Source organism: Chamaea fasciata, unplaced genomic scaffold, assembly GCF_029207755.1.
Source record: "Chamaea fasciata isolate MVZ Bird 193981 ecotype frontalis unplaced genomic scaffold, bChaFas1.0.hap1 SCAF_6, whole genome shotgun sequence".
Lineage (NCBI taxonomy): Eukaryota > Metazoa > Chordata > Aves > Passeriformes > Sylviidae > Chamaea > Chamaea fasciata.
Genome location: NW_027094091.1, coordinates 32,261,772 through 32,285,926, shown reverse-complemented (window position 1 = coordinate 32,285,926; position 24,155 = coordinate 32,261,772). Strand labels below are relative to the sequence as shown.

Here is a 24,155-nt window from a genome sequence, read left to right as displayed (position 1 = left end):
GCCTCCCGTGACCCGCGGCCGCTCCCAGCTGGCGCTTCCCGGCACTTCCCGGCTCCATCCCGCCGCAGTGAGCGGCGCTACGGGGAGCACGGGCCCGGGACAGCGGGGCGCTCTTGCGGCCGGCCTGGGCCGCCCTCCCGCCGTTGTCCTGCGGCCTCGCAGGCCGCCGTCCCGGGGGCAGGATGAGCCCTCCGACTCACTGGGACTTCCCGGTGGAGCTGTGCTGCCGGCCCATGGCGTTCGTCACGCTCACCGGCCTGGACGTGGTGTACAACGCCGTGCACCGCGCCGTGTGGGACGCCTTCTGCGCCAACCGCAGAGCCGACCGCGTCCCCATCTCCTTTAAAGTGCTGCCCGGCGACCACGAGTACCCCAAGTGCAGGACGAAGGTAGCGAGCGGCGCCGGGCCCGGCTGCGCCCCGTCCTGGGGGGTCCCAGCCCGCTGCCCCAGCAGCAGGAGCCGCCGGCGGCCCCGGGAGCGGGGATGCGGGACTTGGGGGCTCCGTGCGGGGAAGGGCTGTGCTCGGTCTGCCGGGGGTGCAGCCGGCCCGCACCGCGCTCTGCCCGACCTCGGCTGCCTCTTCCCCCGGTGCTGGAGGGGAAGTGTGAGAGCTTCAAATCGGGAAATTGTGAGGGCGAAGGGGAAGCCGAGGGCTTTGTGATGGAGCGCTGTGGGTGCTAGGAAACCCAGAGGTACCGTAGCTCATGAGCCAGAAGCAGAGAAAGCCCGTATGGTTTACTTTTTAAAGTATTTGGTACTCGTCTGCATAGCGTTAAGGTACCTTGTAAATTTGAGCTTTAATGAAACCCAAATTAACTTTGGAGAAACTAGATACTTAATGTAATCTGATAAAAACCCTAACGTAACTTATAAAGCTTTTTTTAACAAAACGTTTTACTTTAACTGAGTGAAACACAGCAGAAGGAACATCTCTGCTATTCTCTCTGCTTTGCAATAGCAAGTTAAGAAGCAGCGTCAATGAGTTTAACTATAGGAAAATGGCATAATTCCATGTTGCTGGCAAAGACAGAGAATCTAAACTGCTGTGACTGTTTTGAGGCCACTATTTTCAACTGAGCTTAGTATTTCATGGCAGTGTATGGGACGTGCTCCTGAACATGACCCTCTTCTCCAGTCTTCCTGGAATCTGTTCTTTGCTGCTAATATCTTAGACATCAGGCCTTGATGCCTGGGCTATTGAGGGATATGGCTTAATAGGAAGCAAAGGCTTCAGGGGAACAATGTTAAAGGAAAGATGACAAACATATTAAGTGACAAGATTATAGAGGCTATGCCCTTTCTCCTGCTATAAATGTTTGTAAATGGATTTTGTAGCTCTCTTCAATATCCTCAATATTTTCAGAGGACATCCTATGAGTGGTATATTCCAAAAGGAATCTTGAAGACTGGTTGGATGAACAAACACCTGAACTTGGTTCCAGCACTTGTGGTGGTATTCTATGAACTAGACTGGGATGAGCCACAGTGGAAGGAAAAACAGTTGGAATGTGCTACTCGAGTTGAAATTGTCAGGTAGATTTTTTTCACTTGGTTCATAATTTACTGTAAGCTAATACAAGTGTGAATTGCAGAATCTGTTTGCATTCTAGAACATATAACTTTTTTTCTTAAACAGAAATTAAGGGAAACTTGAACCTTGCTTTTTAATGTACAACTCACAGTAAAGAACTTTTGTAATGGTTTATTTGTAGAAGTTACTTAAGTGAAAACAGCCCCTGAAATTTTACTTGCTGAACTGAGCACAGTTGTTCTGTCCCAAAAGAGGGAAGACAGCATTCTCTGAGTGATGGAGCATATTGTGTTGTTAGGCTTTTTCACCTTTGTAACATTCTTCCATCTAGACTGAAATCTTATTTTTTTCTGGTTATTCAGAAATAAGAAGTGAAACCTTGACACTGTGCTTTGTTGTCTTTATTTTAGGCAAAGTTTGCAGGGAAGAAATACCAAAGTTGCTGTGGTTTTGATTCAGAAAAAAACACCATTGCCTCCAGGTACTTGAAAACGCTATGCACGGTTGTGAAGTTCTCATTTTTCGGAAGGCCCAGTCAGCTAGGCTGACTTTGGTTTGTCACATTATCCGTGGTTCTTCATTGGATGTCACCTACATTCATTAAATGCCCTGTGGCTGCAGGAAGGTGTAAGGATAGAAAGAGCATTCAGGACCATTGACCCTAAACATTTGATACTTTTATCCTGAGTTCTCCCTCTTTAGTCCAAGTGCACTTTTTGATACACAGTATCAGAGATTGTTTATTTAGTGATACATCTGGCCTCCCTTTTTGTAAGCTAGTTGTATTTTAAACATTGCTTGAGATCAGGAAAACCAGTTAAAGCATTGAGAACTTAGAGGAAGGGTATTTGGTACATACAGAGGTCTTTTGTCTTAACTTGCTTTTAATCAATAAAATTTTGGAGCCATGTGATACTGTGAAATGTGATACACTTTAACTTTATGTTTCTGTAGAGTACTGCATGCTTTCTAGTGTCTGGAAAACCATTTTTTGGTTTTTGGTCTACCTGCTATATGTGTTTGTCTTTCCTGGACGTTATTGCATTTCTCAAGACACGGGATATTTAATTCTGTGAGAGATGACAAAACTTACGTCATGCTCGTAATTTTTTGCCAAAAACTGGTAGAAAGTTTCTGCAATGTGTTCTGCTGGAGGAAGCACATAATGCTCTGAAGGAAGTAAGAATGAATGTGCTCTTGGTTTTATCTTTATTAGATTTTTCAATGCTGTTTAGACCTTTTGGTCTACCTAATTTCATAACCTGACCTTTAAGCTTTTAGAACTGTTTTGACATTGCAGCACCACATACCACTTACTTGTGCTTTCCTTGACTTCACTAGGGGAAGATGTTATTGCATCAGAGAGGGCTGCAGCTTTATGTAATGCTTGTGACCTTTCTGGAAAATCGCTCTTTGTACTTCCACACACTGATCATCTTGTTGGCTATATTATAAGGTAAGTGACTGTAATCCCCTGTCTTGCTCTGTTTGCTGCCCGTGGGTTGGCTTACACAGCACCAGGCCTGCTGGCAGCAGATAGTGTACACTTGTCTCAGGGGGAAATATGAATCTGTACACAAGAGTTAGGAGAGCATACTGAAGGGGCTTTAAACTAGGTTTAAAGTGGGAAAGGGATAAAACTAGTTTCATGAAAAAGAAGCCTGGGATCAGCATGCCAGTGTTGGACTATTGGTGTGCTACTGAGGGCCTTCATTCTGCTGGCTCAGTGGAGGTAGTGGATGAAAATCCATGCAGTGCTGTGTTCAGTTATGGGCACCTCAGTGCAAGGAAGACCTTGAGGTGCTAGAGTGTGTCCAGAGAAGGGCAACAGTGCTGGTGAAGGGTCTGGAGCAAAGGTCTTATGAGGAGCAGCTGAGGGAGCTGGGGGTTCTTTAGTCTGGAGAAAAGAAGGCTTGAGGAAGACCTTATTGCTCTCTACAGCTCCCTGAAAGGAGGCTGTAGTGAAGTGCAGGTTGGTCTCTTCCCCAGGGCTTCCCTTCGAGCCATAGGACAAGAAGAAATGGCTTAAGTTGCATCAGGAGAGATTTAGATTGGATATTAGGAAAAATTTCTTCACCAAAGGGGTAATCAAGCATTGGAACAGGCTGCCAAGGGAAGAGGTTGGGTCACCATTGAAGATGTATTTAAAAGACATGTAGGTACTGTGCTTAGGGACAGTAGGATGAGCCTAGTGGTGGACTTGGTAACAGGTTTGTGACACCACTACACAGGTTGACAGTTGCATTTGATGATCTTAAAGGTCTTTTCCCACCTAAACAATTCCATGATTCTAACAGAGAATTTGAGAGGTCATAGGTTGAGATGAATGCTATGTGGCATACTTATTGTAGACCAGCAGTGAATGTTTTACCTGTTTGCTGAAATTCTTCAGGTTATTCTGATGAATTCCACACCATTTCATTTCTCTGTGAGGCTGAGTAATGACAGTCAGAGATGTTGCTGTTAAAGAAATATTATTAGATATCCCAAGATATTCCCAGGCAGAGGTAAAGTGGGCTTTTCTACTTCTACAGTGGTTTTGGCCCTGCTGGTTCTAAATGATTTTCCATACAGATATGTTTTTAGGTTCAACTCTTAGCAGGCTTTTGGTTTTTTCCCCATTCCACTTCCTGGCCCTGTAGTTCTCTCCTCTTTACACTAAGTGGCATCTATCTGGTTGCAAGTATTATGTCTTTTGTCATTTTATACATTTCTTTTGTCTTCTGTTTTGATACTTACATGGACTACAACTTCAAATAATTTAGGAAGGCCTTTCAAAAGCAGATTGAGGAAAGGTAGACATTTCTGTGTAGATCTATAAAAAGGGGCTCAAACCAAGGCAAGGCATGTTTTACTATAATTAGTTTTAATTTTTCCATATATTCTCAGGGAGAGGAGGGGTCACTGTCTGAGACTAACTCTTCTCTCTCCCTCATATTTATATATAAACAGTATAATTCTCAACATAAATTAGTGCTGTTATTGTATCCATGCTGCTCACAAACTGCCACTGGAATTGATCAAAATTAAATAGCCATTACTTCTAGCTTTTCATATTTTTTGGTGCTAATTTGAGATTATGGTAACAGATCTGGCACTTCAGCCTTTATTTCCTGCATGTGCCAGTGCTGTTGCATGTATTCCTCTCCTGGATTCTGATCTTGTTCTGGTTAATTTTACTCCTTACAGCTTGATCATACAACATATGCTCCTTAGATCCTCCTCAGTCTCCTATTGCATTTGGTGTTCTTGTCTTCTTTGTCCTCTCCACCTGTGGGTTGCCTTGGGCTATTTCTCTTGCAGACAAGTTCCGCTCTTACCTCTGCAACCGAGGTAGCTGTTGATGTTTGGACAGAATGATGAAATCTAGTCTTTGCCCTCATAATTTTATTTGCTGCTATTTTTTCCTTCCCATTCCCCCACAGTCCAGCAAATAAGATGCTGCTCAGACTCATTCTGTGAAACTTCAGCAGGGTTTTCTTGTTTTGACTTAGCAGCATCTCTCAACTTTCTATTGCCTTGCAAAATCTGAACAGCTTATCCTGAGACTATCTTAAATTAAATGCTAAAGTTTGTTGTATGAGAAGTTATTATATAAAGCTCTCAAACTTACTTGTTCTACTTATTACTACCCCTTTTGTGAAGCGTTTTTGTCTGCAGACTCTTACCCTGTGTGGTGACTTAAAGAGGAGTTTAGTAATGCCACAAGGTCCTTTGCCAACACTAAAATAAACATGATTAAAAGTAACTTATTTTGAAGAACTTCAGAATTTCTTTGGATGTGGGAGAAGCTTTGTGAAACTTACGAGCAACTTTGTTGCAGGTTGGAAAATGCTTTCTATGAGCATGCCCAGACGTACTATTATACGGAAATAAGAAGAGTTAAATCTCATAAGGAGTTCTTGAACAAAACCACTCATCAGGTAATGTTACCCTATTTTTGAAATACTGTGTAAGTTATATTACATTTCAAAACATGAAAATAAGGGTTTGTTGCTTAAATGTTTTTATTCCCCCCTTCCAATTTGAGATGTCCTCTCTTAGTACAGGAAGCAAATCTGGTTCTATTTTCCGCAATTTAAACTTTTATTTTGATTGGTTTTGTTCTTACTTTTGTCTTTCTCACATCTTCCTTATAAGAGCTGCAGGGCAAAATTACATTCTCAGATTAAAAAGGGAAAACATTCTCTTTTATCTACATGGTTTAACCTATTTGAGTGTACTATCTTAAGTTGTGGGATGTGCTTCCCTTAGATATTTTGTACTCAGAGTTGCACTTGATTTCAGTTTTTAACTTTTGCTTTTCAAATCCACTCAGACACATTATGTTCTGTTGCAATTGCCAACTTCACTCTCTTGGAAGCTAGAATCCAAGTGGTGAGCTCCCAACCGCAATCAGCTCTGTTGGCATAGAGATTTTGGGGTGTTCCAAAGCCTCTCCCTTGTGCCAGGGTAACAGGCTTTGAATAGATTCAATCTATTGAAAGATCACTGCTGTGTCACGGTGGCAAACAGAACTATTAGGAAACAGTTGCACGGTCAGTTTTTCAAGTCAAGTGCTGCATTATGTGAACCTCTGAAGTAATCACCTCTATCTCTTCGTAGGTAACAAGGTATATTTGGGTGTTAGTGAATGATGTACACTGGTTGTGTTTTGCAGCTTTTGTTTGTTAGACACCAGTTTAAAATCGCCTTCTTCAGTGAGCTGAAACAGGATACGCAGAACGCTCTCAAGTAAGACTCATTATCTTCCCCCACCCTCTCTACCCCAAATTACTGCTAAGCCATAAACTGTGACAAATATTTTCCTGAATGCAATATTATTTAAACATGTATGTAGTGGGCAAACTCTTCACTGGGAAGAATGCTCTCCTTGGAAGACTGTTTTTCACTATTGGCAGTCCTGTTCTGGAACTTTATTATCCTGTGTGATTTAACTCTAATTATTCCTGCTTAGGAATTACAGAACTGCATATAATCTTGTGCATGAATTGAGGGCTCATGAAACAAACATGCTGGAAATCAAGACCATGGCAGGATTTATAAATTATAAGGTAACAACAGTACCTTCTAGTCTTTGACAACTGTTACTTAGAAGAAAAAATTGATGCACCTTTAATGGGGAAAGGTTGTAGAGTTCAGTTTTATGTTGCTTTTACAGCGATGGATTAGAAATTTATCACTGGAACACCAATTATGCTCAGACTTGCAGAGACTTCTGTATTCCACACAAAAGCAAGATCCTTAGCTGAAGTTCGGGATTATCTTGAAGGATTTGAGTTCATTTGAGGTGCACTCTTCTGAAAGACTAGATTCTTAACTATCATTCTGTGCAGGGAGAAAGAACACCAGGGCTGCTTGTTCCTTGAATGTTTTTGTCTTCTTGCAAAGCTTAGGCCAATATAGTTCAGTTACTTCTTGTTAGAGGGAAGAAAGTAACTCAGAATCAGTCCATGCTTTTGTGGTATTTTTAGGGCTTTTAGATAAGGTGAAACTATCCCACCACTTACAAGAATCTTGGAGTTGTATTCCATCAAATCCCATTTGCAGACTGCATGCTTCAAAGTAATGATCTTTCTAGAGGCTCTGAAGTTCCCTGTTATGTTTGGCAGTGAGTTATGCACTCTTCTGTTATGTCTTGGGCAAGAGGGGGATGATAAATAGTATTAAAGAAATAGAGAACCACATGGTTTCAGGTGTCGTACGTTACGGTCAACATCCACTTTTCTTCCTTTGTTTTTTATGCTATTTTTGCCCTTCAGAAATGTGTAAAATTAGTTGGAGGAATGGCGGGGTTGAATGCTAATCCTTAGCAGCCTAACAGTGCTTTTTCATCTTATTTTTATCTTTTCCTAGATCTGTCGCCTCTGTTTTCAGCATAATACTCCACTGGATGCTATTGCACAGTTCAGGAAGCATATTGACCTATGCAAGAAAAAAATAGGAAGTGCAGAACTGGCTTTTGAGCATGCTGCCTGGATGTCTAAACAGTATGTTTTTGCTTAGTAGTGTTTTAGATAAACAGTGAACTTCAAAAGGTTTACTTGTCTAGACAAGGTACAAATTCTTAGTTCTCTAAGAGATACATAAGAACATAAAATACGCAGAACTTTTATTTGTAGGGTATTTTTCAGTTCATATTGCTGTTCTGTACATAATCTTGGTTATGAATGTTTTTTCAACAGGTTTCAGGCTTTTGGTGACTTATTTGATGAAGCAATTAAGCTGGGATTGACAGCAATTCAAACTCAGAATCCAGGTTTCTATTACCAGCAGGCAGCCTACTATGCACAGGAACGGAAACAACTAGCAAGTATGCTTTGTAACCATGATGTAAGTTGGGAGGGGAAAAAAATGCTTTGTAATTAACCAGATAGTAAATTCCCTAATGTAGTCTCAAATGGAAGTGGAACAATCTGTAATACATGGTAAATGAAATCTAAGGAATGGATATGTGCCTTTGTGATGCTTGTTGACATTACATGTATTCATTATGTATGCATTTGCCCCAGAACAAATGCATTAGTATTTATTTACAAATAATTCTGACATGGTTTTAATTATTTTTTTAAATATACTTTTACATCTCTGGGTATCTGAAAACTCACTTTGTTTTTCCATATATTTATAAATGCACTATATCTGGTGACTTACGGGAAGCAGAGAAACAGGAGCAATAGTACTAGGATGTAGGGGGGTATTGTTTTAGTATTTTTCTAACATTTGCCTGGCAGAAAACGAAACAGGAAACCTTTTAAATACTGTGTTTGAATTTACAGTCCTCTGTGACATATCCCAACCCGGATCCTCTGGAAACACAAACTGGAGTGCTTGACTTCTATGGGCAAAGACCATGGCGGCAAGGAATATTGAGTATGTTTCTCTACTGCTACAGAAATAGAAGCTTGAATCCTTATTTGAGAACCGATTAGAAAAGGGCTAATTTGCTTTAACATACGCATTTTAAATGTTAAAAGATGCAGTATAAGGACGAGGTGATTTTACTGTAATTTGCTGATTTTCTTTACAACAAGAGGAAAGAGAGTTGTGTTCTAAAATTTTCCTTCTAGGGAGATATGGCTGCCTGTGAGGTAAAAGAATGTGTGAGTGTGTTTGAATTGAGGCTTGCATTGCATATTGCGCACAGTATAAATTGTTCTCTTTGGGTCTGGACAGAATTCCAGTTTCATGGATTTTTTCATTGTCTTACACAGGCTTTGATCTTTCTGATCCTGAAAAGGAGAAGATGGGGATTTTATCCCTACAGTTAAAAGAGAAAAATGTTCTTCACTCGGTAAGTTTTATTCTTAAAAAAAAAACCAACCTGTTTTTTAAACATGACCCCGATGTTTGCATATATAATGATATCAGTAATGGTTTTATCTGCTAGGAGCTAATAATCACTTTGTTGAGTAATGCTGTCGCACAGTTCAAGAAATACAAATGTCCAAGAATGAAAAGTCATTTGAGTGAGTATAGATAATCAGATGCATTTTTTTAAATTAAATTTTGCACAGGCTTTCAGTAGTGATCTGGAATGTTTTTTTTCAGTGGTCCAAATGGGAGAAGAATATTACTATGCTAAAGATTATGCCAAAGCTTTGAAGTGAGTATCATTCATGATTGCTTCTTTTACGTGCAATCTTCTCACTAAGACCCCATGTCTTATTGCTGTAGAATAATGTTGGAAGCTTGTGTGAGATGCTCCTTGTATCTGACTCTGATGGAAGCACAGGCTATTGAGTCTGTGGACCGCACTTATATTAAAGAAAGTAAAATAGTTGTGTCAGTTATTAGAGCATAAAAACTTCCTGCTCTGAGCTGTTGTGGCAATTTGCCATATTGGGCAAATATTATCGATTTCTAGCTCACTGATTGAGTGCTGTCTGTCTGTCTCGCTTGTTTGAAGTAGGAGAGATGTATTTATCTGTTGGTAGCTGACTAGACTTTACATGGAAGAGAAGATAGGCTAAGATAAGCAGATCAATTTGTGTCAAGCCTGATTGTTCTATGAAAAAACGTTTTTTGTTTATGTTAAGTAGATTTTTTGAAGTAGACAGAAACTCTTGTCTTAAATAGTTGAGAAGAGTTTAAAAAAATCACTGCTCTGCTTTGCTAGTAGCAGCAAACAGTGATCAGTATTAGGAACATATTAAGGTGTGTGGTTTTGCCTCATAAAGATTGATGCATATGTTGTGGATCTTTGAAGGGAGATGGAAAAGGGATAGGAAATTGGGGAAGAGAGAAACATCTTGGCTTAAAGAACTTAAAATTTCTTCAGTTTGGAAGGGGACTTTATTGTGGGGGTTTGGTTTGTTTTTCTAAATACTTACTGCATTTTCAATAGTAAGGCATATTTTTAATGCAATATTGGACTAAGACACTTCTGTCCAGTTGCTGTTTTGCTAATGCTTAATGTCAAGACAGGTGAGTTTTCTTGCTGTTCTCTTGTAAAAATTTTCCTAGGTCGAAATAGAAAATTCAGAGAATAAATGTTTCTTTATCATAGTTTGATGCTGTTTTCGATAAGTCATTGCCTTGTACAAACAATAGACTTTAATCTAGCTTTTGTATTAGTGAAGATGAATTTTGTGCTAATGACACCAAATAAATGCAAGCTTCTAAAAATATTGGTGAGCATAACTTGTTTCCTCTCGACTTTGCTGTGTTGCAGGCTCTTGGATTATGTTATGTGTGAATATCGCAGCGAAGGATGGTGGACCCTTCTCACTTCCATATTGACAACAGCACTCAAATGTTCATATCTGATGGCCCAGCTGAAAGATTATATAGCATACTCTTTAGAGCTACTGGGCAGAGGTACTCTTTTAAGACTGTTTTGAAATATGACAAATCATTGTCAGACGCAGTGCTTACAGTACTTTAAATTATTTGACTACAAAATAACTGTGTACTTGTGCTGGATTTTTACTACTTTCTGTGCTACACTGGGAGTTGAGTTGTCTTTCTCTTGTATTATAGCATTCATTGCATTCAAGTAGACTGTCAGGATATCTGAGACACAGAGCTTCATTTGAGACTGTTCAAATAATGTGACAGGAACTTCCTGAGCTTTGGGATGGGAAAGAACTGTAGTACAGCTAAAAGAGAAACATTTTTCCTAGTAAGAAAGCTAACACAATTTTCCTGCACTTTAATATCCCAAGTATGCTTTTCCCAGACTCTTTAATAGAACTCTGCTGATGAAACATGTATGTGGGATGTTTTAGGGAAAAAATGTGGCACGGGGTGGCTCCACAGTAACAATCCATGCACTCTGGTCTGTGTAATGCCTTTTGGGCCCTAAATTGCTAATACTGCTATTAGTGCAAGTGTGGTAAAAATGGGTTTGCATCTTCTTAGAGCTAGCCAGGCTACTCTGCTTTGTATTGAAGAATAGAAAATAATGCAAAACCACCTTTCTTCAAGAAAAGAATGCTTATTTTATGTAGTTCTTGTTTCTTCCTGTCACCTTTTGTAGTTGTTTTTTTCTAGTATTATCTGAGCTGGCCTCTTTGCATATTCCAGACTTGTCTATGCTTTTTTCTGTTTTTAAACATAAACAAAAAGGAGGTATAAACATTACTCTTTGGAGTCTTTGCTCCAATAAATTAAAAAATGCTTGTCTAATCAAAAAATATTTTACTTGGTTCCAGTGAAAGTAAGAGGAAACATTTAAAATGGGAATATCCTTTGTTACTGGTCGGTGGATGTTATAATTTTTTTTTTCTCTGGAATGTGTTATTTGAAAGATGCAATCTGAGGGAAAGATTTACTGTTAAGGTTAAAAAAAAACAAGTAGAGACCCTTGCTTCTGTCTTGTAATCTTTTTTTGTTCTCTTTATTAGCATCTACTCTTAAAGATGATCAGAAATCTCGAATAGAAAAAAATCTCATAAAAGTTCTGATGGTAAGGGGCAGAACTCCTATTACTCTCTTAAATAATCCTAAGAGTGGTCAGTGTCTGACAACCTTCTTTTATTGTTCTTTGTAATCCTTTGGCTGCATACAGAATGAAAGCCCGGATCCTGAACCTGATTGTGACACTGCTGCTGTGAAAGCATCACAGAAATTGTGGGCTGACCGTGTTTCCTTGGCAGGCAGTAATATTTTTACAATAGAAGTCCAAGATTTTATACCATTTGGTGAGTATAAAAGCAAATTTGCACCAGATCATAAAGCTGGATGTAATTATACCTTGAAAATAACTGATTAGTATGAAAATATGAAGGGTGTATTGAAACTAACAACAGTGTTCCAGCCTTACTCTGTTCCTTGTCTAAATCAACAAGAAATTATTTATTACGAAATGCGAGAAGTCAGTGATCCCTTATCCCTGATATGGATTACTAAATAATTCCCTGCTTTTTGCAAGACTTCTGATATTCTGGTGTGCTTTGAAGTAGGACTCTGAGGAAAGAGGGCAGAATGTGTTGAAAGTAATACTTGCCATTGAAAAGGAGGCATGAGTGACATCCACGTGTACAGAACTATGTATTTTCTGCTGGACATCTGCATCTCCTCTCCTGTGCAAAAGTTTTGGCCAAGTGCTGAAGAGTGGCTTTATGTGACAGTGTTAGTAGCCAAATTTGTCCACTTGCAAAACAGAGTTGTAAGAGTATACACAGAATAATTCTTGCTGCAATCATTTTAGGAGTGTGCTTCTGGAATTTACTGTTATAGTTTGTTTAACACTTACCTCTTGTTTCTTTTTGGTTTTTCTTTTTCTTTTCTTTTTTAATTCCAGTACAGTGCAAAGCAAAATTTCTTGCTCCTAGTTTCCATGTTGATGTTCCTGTGCAGTTTGATGTATACTTGAGAGCTGATTGTCCTCATCCTATCAGGTTTTCTAAGCTCTGCATCAGTTTCAATAATCAGGTACCTCTGTTCTAACTATTTCTGACCTAGTGATCAAAACTGATAATAAGAATGGAATAACATTTTATTGGTTTTAAACATAAAAAAAAAAAAAAGATGAAAAGTTTTTTCCAAAAATTATGTTAAAACTTAAGCTGAAAGGTGTTTGGGTTTTTAATGCATTATCTATCACTTTTGACAAGAATATTGATACTGGAATAAGACTCTGAAGTTTAATTAATTAGTGCATCTGTCACATCTAGGTTTTCTTATAAAGCTTGCTAAAATTTTAGATGGATCATTTTTGTCTTATTTCTTCTGATTCATGAAGTTATATTAATACAATTGATATCTTGTGTCAAAGAATTGCAGTGTAATTACTTGCTTGTCTAACTTTGATACTGTGAAAAGTAGGAAAAACCCATACAATTTGATCCAGTAACACAGAGCCTTAATCTTTGCTATATTGCCATTGCTCTCTAAAGATTTCTTCAGTCTGAATGTATCAACATTTTTCCCCACTCTTCCATTGTAGGATTACAACCAATACTGTGTTGTAGAGGAAGCCTATCAGAAAAGTGATATTCTAGAGCAGTCATCACAAGGAACAATGTGCTTAGTGCCTGGCAAAACAAGAAAGTTCTCTTTCAAATTTGTTGCAAAAACTGAAGATGTAGGAAAGAAGATTGAGGTTTGTCCATTTGTTTTGTACCCTTCTCACTGTTACGTACAATGAACTCAAACTACAATGTGCCCCTAATCTGGCAGCAGTTAAAAAAGTCACTGCAGTTCTGAATGTGTGAAATCTTGAAACTGAGTGTCAAAAGTGGGTGAAACTATTGACTGACAAAAAACTAAACCACAAAAATTAAAGAATTGTTTCAAGATTTTTTAAAACTTTTTTTTATTAAAATATGTGCGGTATTTAAAAACTGAGTGGTGGTATAGTACTATGGGAGGGTAGGAAATTGCAACCTTATTGCACTGTTTGCACCTGAACATGGATATTTTTTCCACTGCTGTTTCATTAACTGAAATCCTGGGGTGGTGAGATTCTCAATCTCAAGCTGTCAGAAGCTTTTTGATGCTATATGTATTTATTTTGTCTGTGCACGTTGGAAAACTGTATTTCTACAATGGCTGGTGGGAAGACTCACCAGTAGGTGTTTAAATTTGTGTCTGTCAGATCACTTCTGTGGATTTGATCCTGGGCAGTGAATCTGGCCGCTGTGTGATTCTGAACTGGCGAGGAGGAGGGGGAGATGCTTCCTCCTCTCAAGAAGCATTGCAGGCAGCACGGTCCTTTAAGAGGAGACCTAAGCTTCCAGACAATGAAGTGCACTGGGACACTTTGACTATTCAGGCAAGCACCATGTGAGTACCTGGGCTTCTAAACTGGTCTTTTTTTATTGAGTTGTTCCCATCATGTTGTTTTTCAGGAGTTCTCACATCTCTTAATTTAATAGGCCACCAGTTGTGGAAACTCTCTTAAACAATAGGGTGTTTTAGCCTCCTTTAAACTAGGCTGAAAAGGGAGTTAAGAAAAATATAATAACTGAGTCTTTTCTCTCAAAGGATTATTTCTAGAGTGCCAAACATTTCTGTGCAGCTCCGTCATGAACCTCCTGCCCTGACGAATGAAATGTATTGTTTGATTGTGACAGTCCAGTCACATGAGGAGACAGTGGCCAAAGATGTCAAGCTTACAGCAGGTTTAAAGCCAGGTATTTGGAGTTATTTTCTTTCAATCCAACAGTCTCATAATTGACTCCTTTTTGTGGATGCAATGCAGAGAAATATACTAAACTGTTTTCTTGCAGTAATTAAAAGCCAAACCAAAGTGAAAATTGAGAATGGTGAAATACCACTGGTAAGAACAACAGCTAACAGACTCATTCAGTTATGATTATTTTAACCACTACTTGATTGTGGTACTTACATAGGTATTTTCAGAATATAAAGCTTTACAAGTTTGAAAGAAACCATGAAAGCTTTTGTATTCTTTTCTAACTTTTTATTCAATTTGCTTGTAACTAAATTTTTCTTTTCCCCAAACAGAGATCCTTTTTTTGCTGAGCTGAAAGGACTAGACAGTACTAGATACGTGTTTTCTAAATATATACTTTGTGGGTTTTCTCTCACACCCCCCCTGGTTTTTTTGCTTTTCCTGCCCTGGACAATGTGGTTTGGTTTTTAAACCACTTGAAATCTGAGAAATCAATGGAGCACTGAAGCAGTATTTCTTAGAAAGCAAAGGAAAAAAATGCGAATATTGTAGATCCAAGTCCTAGCTATCTGTATGTAGATATTGCTGACAGTTTTCAGTGTGTGAAGCCCAAATGTTATACTCAGTATGCCTCTTTGTAGCAATTATCCTGAAAGAAAAAAGTATTTTTAAGCCACTAGCATATAGGATGCCAAATGTTCTGTGTATTCTGTAATAGAACCTTGTTTTCTGTAGAGTTGTATGGTTCATTAGAGTCAGTGGAGTATTCTTGAAACTTGTTGGATTGGGTGTTTGGGTTTTTCTTAGTTGGTTTTTTTTTTTCCTTGCTCGATCTAATCTCTTTCACGTGGGATATGCAAGGTCAGTGTGGGTTTGCTGATTACATTAAAAGAACAATTGAAATCTGACGTTTCATTTATAGGGAAGGTGATGTATTTTCCACAGCCGTAACTCTTTGGCAAGATGTGGCTTGTTTTGCTTTGAAAATTATCCCATGTAATTGCAGTAATGCCATTATTCTAGTTAAGCTCTGATTGAAGAATGGTGTCATTTAACATCTATGCATTTCTTTTTATGTTTTTTCAACACTGACTTGAAAGAAAAGTTTTAAAAATATGTGAAATCATTAAACCATGTTCTTGAAAACAAAAGAATCACAGAACAGTGAAACTTCCTTTCTACTTCCTTATAGAGTATCAAGAAAAACTTGGATCACATAGTCCTGTTGTGTTACGTAGATGGTAGGGAACATCTAGATATGATTTCTTTTTGAGGTTTGTTTTTTTTTCCTGACCCAAACGATAAAACAATAAACTTGCAAGGAAGCAAATGCTTCAACTTGAAAAATTTTGAGGTGTTGTCAAATCTGTCTTCTCTGGTATTTTGAAAGATTCTCAGGAGAAAATGAGCTGTGTTAATTCCTCATGCATTGCTGTTTGATTTTTTTTGTTGTTGTTTGTTTGTTTGTTTGTTTGTTTTCTTTTTGTTTTCATGCTTTAGTGATGTAAGCCTGTGTGGATATGAACACTTTTTTTAATCTTAGGGCAAGATGCCAACCTGACTCAGAAAACTCAGGTGACTCTTCATGGTACAGATGCATGTGATGATTCTTTTCCTGCGCTGCTTCCTGATATTCCTGTAGGAGACTTGCAACCAGGGGAAAAGGTCAAGGCTTGAAACCTTACTTCTATATCACACTCAGGAAAATAGGGACCAGCTAATAAAAGACTCTTAGACAGACTTCAATTTACTTTCTGATATCTCTACCAGTAAATTAAACGCTTATGGTATATTTTGCGTACTGTTTACATGTAGTTTGTATTCCTTTATTGAGATCACCTTTTGAACTAAATTGGAGAATAAGGTATGTTCTGGATTTGATGATACAGCTGGGAGATATGAAATAACGAGGCTAATTTCAACTTCTGATGAAGTGCACTGCTTAATGGACAGTAGATAATAGTCAGCAAGTGTGATTCAAGATGGTAGAGGATCAAATGTGCACTAAACTGAAGTTGTGACTAGTAAGTTACAAGTTGGTTATGTCATACATTACACAGTTATGGTTCTTTTTTTGTATTGTTAAGTAACAGACAAGCATCTGGAACAAACAAATCTAGTGATGCAGCTGGAGTTGTGCTGCTCTGGTTAGAATCATTTGCTGCATGATCCAGATTGTGCATTGTAGGAGATAGATTATGGTCAAAATAATGCCCATTCTACTGTTGCCCTGTTGGACCAAGTCAGATGATTAACGACTTTTGGACAGCTCTAGGCCTAATTAATATAGCTTAGAAATAGCTCATACAGTCTTCTTTGTTTTGCAGCTGGAAAAACCAATATACATCCGTTGTGGAACAGTTGGTACAAGAATGTTTCTGTTTTACATTTCTTACTTAATCAACACTGTTGTTGAGGGCAAAGAAATCCTCTGCAGGTGTCACCGGGTAGGTTTTAAAGATGCAACATTTGCATTTTGTACAGATAAATTTGTGAAATACAAGAAATATTCTAAAAGCTGTAATTTTGAGTATCTCAGAACCCTTTCCAGGAGGTAGAATAAATGCCAAATCAGCAGTAGGGTAGCCCTTTTTAGCATGAGCAGTTCCATAATTATTAGCAGAAGAGAAGTTTTCTATATTTATTCGTAAATATCTTTCAAGATATGCTCTTCCCTGGGGAGGACTGGGTTAAAATAATGATTAAAAGTAACTTTACATTAATAATCTTAGACAGCAATAGCCAGGCCTTAAGCTGAATATAATTTTTTTTTCCTCTCTTCTTCCCATCTCTTTTGTTGCCTCTAAAGGATGAAACTGTAACCATAGACACAGTATTTCCTTTTGATGTTGCTGTCAAATTTGTCTCCACAAAGGTATGTGTTTCAAAAGTTGTTCATGTTTTGGAATTACAACCCTTTGGAGTCGCACTCTGTTTAGTTAGAAATAGTCAGTGCTTGTGTGTGTCTTGACAGCTGGAGCACTTGGACAGAGTATTTGCAGATATACCATTTTTACTGATGACGGACATCCTGAGTGCCTCTCCTTGGCCTCTCACTATTGTAACAAGCCAGTTACAGCTCTCAGCTTCTATGACCCCAGTAGATCAACTGGAATCTTATGTCGAGAATGGTAAGTTTATGTAGAGGATGTTCTCTCTCAGGAGGGTACTTTTTACATAAATTGGGAGTCATAAAGGGGGACACTTTAAATCGTGTTTGCTTCTTGAACTGTAAGTAGAAGAAAGCTGCCTAGTACTCCAGTTGCTTGCCAGATTACAACTTGTAAAATGTAGTTCTTTAAAATGTAGTTCTGCTTCATTAGGTCGACTAAATAACTTGGATAATGGATGGTAAACAAAATTCTAAATGTAATAGACATGAGGGAAAGCACCTGAAGTACTTCTGAAATGCAACTTCTTAGCTATGGAAAGGTACTAAATATTTCCAGTGTTTCTGGGCCATATATACTTTCTGGAATGCAAATACTTTACCGTGTGATAGAAGCGGTATCCAAAGGCCAGTGATCAATGTGCATGATTGCAGTCACAGAACTGCAAAATGTGAAGCTAGAAAGGGTAGGTTATACAGAACAACCAGTTGTAACCATCTTTTTTTTTTTTTAACGTTACGACAGTTTAGTAACTTATTACTTACATTTTAAAAGTTATCTTGAAGATCTCAGCCATTTAAACTGCAGTGTGTTAGCTTTCAAGTTAAATAAGTGGAGTACTTAAAAGCAGAGCTGATCCAAAATCATCCAACAAAACGTTGTCTTTGCATTTGTGGCATCAGAGATGTGAATTAGGTGCTCTGTCAAAACTTTGGATCCAATGAGGTATTCTGGGTGGTTGCCTGACTGTGGGGAAGCTGTCCACTCATGTAATCAAGGACTTGCAAGGCTCTACTTGCTCTGTTGATTCAAGGGCTGCCTGGTAAAAAGCAATTGTTTCCCAGGTCCTTTAGTCTTCAAACGATGGTATTTCATCTTCAGCTCTGGCACCTTGTGCTTCATGGCTTCTGCTTGATGTTTCTAAAGAGCTAAGTGCCAGGACATATGAACCCTGTAGGTATCAACCACTCAGCTGTCTGTCTTTTGGTTGATGGGGTTTTTTTAAATATTAATGATAAGTTTTGAAAGACTGAAACCTATTTTCTTAGTACTTTTTTGACCTCACTCTCTACATGAGAAGACACTATTTTTTTAGTTTGAGTGGAGAAAAAAAAAGAAGTGAGAACTCAGTTTCACTGAAAAGCCAGTAGATTTTTCTTGTATTCCTGCTCTTCCCCAGCTCTCATCCTTTTGAGAGGGAGAGGGGATGTGTCCATGTTCATTTTAATTTTCAAGCATCAGAGGCATCTTATGCTGATGTCTTGGAATCTGCTGTAGAAGTGTAGAATTTGAATTGGCATTATTTTGCTATTTGTGTGTGTGTTTATGAACTCTAAATTTGCAATGACTCATTCTATGTGTACATTAAAGATATTATAATGCCATGCAGAAAGTAAAGTGACATATATTTGTGTAAGTTACCCTTTCATGTATTGGAATGCTTCCCAATCTATTGGATTTATACATTATGTAGGTATACTTTGCAAAGCACTTCAAAGGCCTTTCTGCCTGAATGCTTGTATTTGTGACATATATTGCATTTCTAGGCTTGGTGGCTTAGGCTGTTACTATGCTTTGATTTTAAACAAAATCTTGCTGATAGTTGTTTTACAGACAGGTGAGAGTGCCAGTGAGTGCTTTTGCCTTCGATGTCCTCCAGTTACTAATGCTAGTGGAGTGGCAACTGGATGTTATGTAATTTCCTGGAAGAGGTAAGCATCTCTTGGCCTTGATAAGAAGAAGTAAGCTGATTTGTTTTTAGGAATGATAGTGCGTTGTTGGCTTTTGTTTTCTTGGGGAGTGGGGAGGAGTGCAAAAACAAAAAACTTTTGTATTTTCCTGTAACAAGCACTGTCTAGACTTTGGACCTACTATTTACTACTTAGTTTGTGTAATTACTTGATACTATATGTAGTATAATATTCAACATGGTCTGTATTTGACTTTTTCCTGCAGAAGTTCACCTGTGGAAAGCGTACCTGTTGTTAACACAGTCATCACTCTACCACATGTGATTGTAGAGAGCATTCCCCTTCATGTTAATGCAGGTAACATTAATTTGGCAACATACACGTCCCAATTATAATTTTTAAGACTGCCAAAATTTTTACAGTACCCAGAATTTCAATTTACTGTAGCAAAATACAGAATAGTGGTGCTGAGTATTATGGAGCTAGAGAAAGAAACTGCCTCAGGCTTGCTCTTCTTTCCCCACTTGAAGGGAAGAGGAGATAGGTAGTTACACAAATGTTTTCTCCTAAAAGCTGTCAGTGGAGCTGACATAGTACTCGACCTGTGTTATGTGGCAGCACAGAGACTGAAGTTACCTCTGCTGATCCTGCCTTCCCAGTAGGTTTCTCTAGATGCCTATGGCAACAGTTGTTCCATCCACCCACATTCTGGGTGCATCCCAGGAAGAAACAGACTGGAGAGCTGGAGATGCTTGTTGGCATGTGAAATATTTCTCTTCTAGCACTTCACCTGCACAAGAATAGAGGGGCATTGAAATGCCCACCAAACACACATAATTTCAATGCTTTCCTCGGCTTGGTTTCATTTGTACTGGGATTCTTCCACTATCTTCCTATCCTGTTACAGTTTGAAGGAGCTTCCTGAGAGTATCTGATTAGATTTTGTTAAGCTGAAAATAGTCAGCAGCAGTGGAAGTGACTTCCTAGTTAGTATTCCTGAGCAGTGTTAGCAGCTGGGAGGTTTGTAATTAGATGTTGAAACATGGTACTGAAAAACTGTAATGAAGCTGTGTTCTATTGTTTAATCTATTTCTAAAAAAACTTGTCAGAAGTGCTTTAGATGCCTGGTTCTTGTATCTTTTTTTCTTAAATTTTCACTGCTTTTTGCAATGGACTTTTTTTTTTTTTTTTGAGTGGAACTTGAAGATATGATTTGTATTTGAGATTGCTTATTTTGTTTCCAAAGATCTGCCGTCATTTGGTCGAGTCCGAGAGTCCTTACCTGTCAGGTATCACCTGCAAAATAAGACAAATTTAGTCCAGGATGTGGAGGTGTCCGTGGAACCCAGTGATGCCTTCATGTTCTCTGGCCTTAAACAGGTACAGAATTGTCACATCCACTGATCCTGCTGGTTTATCTGGTAGTGAAAATTGATTAGACTTACACTGATGTACAGAGAGGACAAACTTACTGTTTTTCAGGTGTTTAAAGTATGGTAAATTCTGTCTGGAAGAATATATGAATGCAGACTCCATTTTAAAAAGGGCTAGATGGAAGCCTGTCCAGGAGCTGTTTGCCGTGTCATTTATGGGTGACATGGTGTTCCAGTATAGAAGCAATAGTTTAACTAGAATTGGAAATTAGTTGCGTTCTTTCCAGCTTCAGAAAGTACCAGTGAATAAATAGAAAGTAAACAGAGCTTTTGGATGCAGAACTTACCCATGGTTGTGGCTTTCTTTTCTTCCTTTTTTCTTAAGATCCGACTGAGAATCCTTCCTGGCACCCAGCAGGAGATGTTGTATAACTTCTATCCTCTGATGGCTGGCTATCAGCAGTTACCTTCTCTTCACGTCAACCTGATGCGATTCCCAAACTTCACCAATCAGCTGCTCAGACGGTTCATACCGACACACATTTTTGTAAAGGTAAGGCTGGGAGGAGTGACTTGTGTTCAAAGGCTCCCCTTGAGGCTGCTCACATTCTAGGGACAACCACCTCAGCTGTGTTCAAAGCTGAGTGTCTCTAAGCAGACTAAAATGTCCAGCTTGTAACAGGGTTAACTTGCTTTGAAAAACCTTATGTCAGCCAAAATCTTTAGGAAATCTGTTTTGGTGCAGTATGTATTTGGTTACCACTAGATGAATGAACTCTGAATGTGCTTGTCGTGTCCCTGTTGTTCTGTTCCATGTCTCACTCTGTAAAATGAGTTTTGAAATTGCCTCTATTTTGAGCATGAGAGTGAGCTAAATAATGAAATACTTTTAATACCATAATTCATAGCACTTCTGAAAAAAGTGTTTGAGTAACCCATATGACTAGGTTCAGAGACACTGTAGCCTCCCACACCTCCCTAAATAACTTCTAAAAGCACATTCTCGTGGTGAATCTGTCTAGATTTTTTTTTTTCACATGTAACTTATGTTATATGTATAACTTATGGTGGAAAACAGTCCAATCATGCCATGAAAAACAGATCTTTTGACTTCTTAAGAATCATTTAAATCCATTTGCCCAATCCACAGCTGCTGTCTCCAGAATATTTTGTTCACTTTTTATTCACATTCTTAACAAGCCAGGAGCCCAAAGACTTGTTTATATGATTTGAGATGGACTTGTTCAGACATCTGTAATCGTGTTTCTAGGAAATGGGCCTGGTGTTATTTCAGTTTTGTTTTAACCAAAAGAGATAGGCAGAACTTACTTTTTGAGTATGCTGGCAGTCACTGGCTCTTCAAGATTGGTTGTCAGGGGGTCCTTCTAAGTAAATAGAAGAGGTATTTTTTTCTCAAAAGCACTGTGTTCATAAAACTCCTGTGGACTCTCAAGCTTCAGAATTCTTTGCTTTTGTTTTGGAGTTGTCAGAACCTCAGAAAACCTTACTGTAAGGATGCCTTTTCTTCTTTAAAACTTCTTTCTTGCTGTCTTCTATCTCTAGTGAAGTTGCTTAAAATTCCTCCAAGAAACTGTCAGTCTCATTCCTGTTTTACACATTGATCAGCTTTCTATACTGCACTAAATGCTCAGAGCTCTGATCAGCCAGGCCTTGTGCTAAGCTGTGCAGATGCGTGTGGAGAAGGTATTTAATGGGGCAGTTGAGGAGCAGAGGCCTCTTCCAAGTACTTGTGGGGCCAAACTGAAATTTCAGTTGTTTATCCTCTATTTGTGCCACTACTGGAAACCTTTAGAAGTAGGATAAGCTTAACACTACACTTGGGTACCAAAGCTACATTGGCAACACAGTGTATTGCAGTTAGTTTCCTACTAGTCTATCTTTTCTATCCAGGTGTGGGTGTTTTTGTTGGGTTTGCGTTTCTTGAGGGGAGTTGTTTGGGTGGCTTGTTTTGTTTCTCTTGGTTTGGGTTTTTTTTTTAATTCTCTGTCTTTATTTTCTTAAAGCCTCAGGGTCGTCAAGCAGATGACAACTCGATTGCAGCTGCATAACTTGGAGACCTGTACCTCTGCACTTAAAGAAATGGGATGTTGCACAGAATATGTAAAGCTCACTTTGGAAACATGGCTTTGATCAAACCATAAGAATTAAATTTTATTTTGGAATTACAACTCTTAGCAGAACTAATGTTTAAAAAAAAGCTAGTGTTTCATAGACTTTCTTTAAGGAATAAACTCGTGGGGAAATCCTGGTGCTTTATTTAACGGGAGCATTTTTTGAAGTTAATTTTGAATGTCAAACTCTTAAAAGTATTATTGAGGCATATTAAATGTCTTGAGTATTTAAGTGAAGAATTGCTAATTCATTTTACCAAACTTGAAAGACATTTTCACAGTTAACAGTTTAAGTGCAAAGTTTGTATTTACTATTAAAGATTTACAACATTGGAAATTATAATTTTTTACAGAAGTTTGTCCTGTGCCACTTTGTGTTGAAGACAGAGCAGGTTGTGCAGTAGCACTGTAAATTACAAATGGTTGCATCGTACTGTTGCAATTGAGCAGCTTACTAGTCCTTTAAAACCATAACTCTCAAAAGGCACTATTTCTCCTGGGTAAGCCATACATCTGATTTTGAATTCAGCATCTAGTCTAAAGAACAGAGTTTCAGTCATACCAGTTGGACTATCCAACCTGGAGCTGATGTGGTTTGGGGTTGCTTTTACACACACAGTTTCCAGATTAAAGACATGTCTTGGTAGTCTCGTGCTGTGTGACTATTAAAAAATAGACATCCTACTCTTGTACAGCTCTGGATGAACTGGTGTGTAAAGTACAGTAAAATATGTATATATTAAAAATTGCATTGTGAAAATTTGCGTTGTTTAACTTTCTAAATAATTAAATTTTGGTTGCTTGGGAAATACCTTATTTATTGTCAAAGTGAACTTCTAATAAACTGCTTGTGACAGACTACTTCTGAAACTGTCCCTAATTGCATTGCTTTCACCCTTTTTTTTTGTAACTGATCTCCCTTGTGGACTGATGAATCCTTCTTTGGCACTGAAGTCCGAAATAACAGCTGTGATACTTGGAGAGCATGAGTGGAGTGCTGAAAAAATATGTGTGAGGATATACGTTTTTTCCATGGAGTGCAGAGGTAGTTGTATAATGAGGGTTTTTCTAATGTGTAGATGGGGATAAGAAGATGACTGACAAACTGTGCTGGGAAGAACAAATTAAACTTTCCTTATTCTTTGCTTAAATGTACTGAACTAAGTGGCAGTCATGGAATCGGTATCTTATCTTTCTCTCTTTTTTTTTTTAAAGAGTGGAAAATGTGTTTCTTTTCCAGATTTTTTTTTTTTTTTGGCTTGAGTAGCCACTTAGGTTGCAGCAATGCTGGCACCTCTGTTACTACTTCTTAAAAGACGTGTTGATGCAAGTAGTGTGTTTGGTGGAGAATTGGGTTCCTTCCCCCACCCCCAAAACAGTCTAACAGTGGTTTTTATCCCTTTGAGATAGGGGATGGCATAAAATACTTTCATGGTTACAATAATGTTGAAGTCTTAAGGGAATTGTATAAATACATTCCTACATAAAATTGTGAGTAGTAAGAATAACACAGAAATGCAGAAATCCCACACCATGGAAAAAGCTTGCCCCTTTGCCATAGTTGCGATTCCTGTTCTTTCATTCACAAAGGGAATCTTTTCTTGTTTTGTATGATATTACTATAGGTGTAAACACTACAAAGCAAATATTTTTTTGTTAATTGTCTCTAAAGTGCTAGGCACACCTTTTATGCTATGTAAATGACTGACGTGAATGAAAACATGCAGCAAGCAG

General features: G+C 38.4%; 1 protein-coding gene across 1 annotated transcript; it reads left to right on the top strand.

Moving 5' to 3' along the window:
* The first annotated feature begins 85 nt into the window (after positions 1-85).
* Positions 86-23,282, top strand: TRAPPC11 (trafficking protein particle complex subunit 11). The gene is made up of 29 exons (XM_066185917.1): positions 86-389; positions 1,365-1,534; positions 1,943-2,013; positions 2,874-2,988; positions 5,356-5,455; positions 6,193-6,266; positions 6,490-6,586; positions 7,389-7,522; positions 7,718-7,865; positions 8,312-8,405; positions 8,747-8,826; positions 8,923-9,001; positions 9,084-9,138; positions 10,207-10,352; positions 11,381-11,442; positions 11,545-11,677; positions 12,280-12,410; positions 12,925-13,080; positions 13,576-13,763; positions 13,965-14,113; positions 15,659-15,780; positions 16,443-16,562; positions 16,925-16,990; positions 17,090-17,246; positions 18,829-18,937; positions 19,182-19,273; positions 20,163-20,296; positions 20,675-20,842; positions 22,314-23,282. The coding sequence occupies exons 1-29, from the start codon at positions 183-185 to the stop codon at positions 22,356-22,358; spliced, it is 3,402 nt and encodes a 1,133-aa protein (XP_066042014.1). The 5' UTR covers positions 86-182; the 3' UTR covers positions 22,359-23,282.
* The last annotated feature ends 873 nt before the right edge of the window (positions 23,283-24,155 follow it).

What these genes read in the sequence shown, in the direction of transcription:
- TRAPPC11 (XM_066185917.1), top strand. Translation starts at nt 183, where the DNA reads ATGAGCCCTCCGACTCACTGGGACTTCCCGGTGGAGCTGTGCTGCCGG. An exon ending in GATTATGCCAAAGCTTTGAA is followed by an intron (nt 9,139 to 10,206) that starts GTGAGTATCATT and finishes GCTGTGTTGCAG; the next exon opens with GCTCTTGGATTATGTTATGT. An exon ending in TGTTCTCTGGCCTTAAACAG is followed by an intron (nt 20,297 to 20,674) that starts GTACAGAATTGT and finishes TTTTTTCTTAAG; the next exon opens with ATCCGACTGAGAATCCTTCC.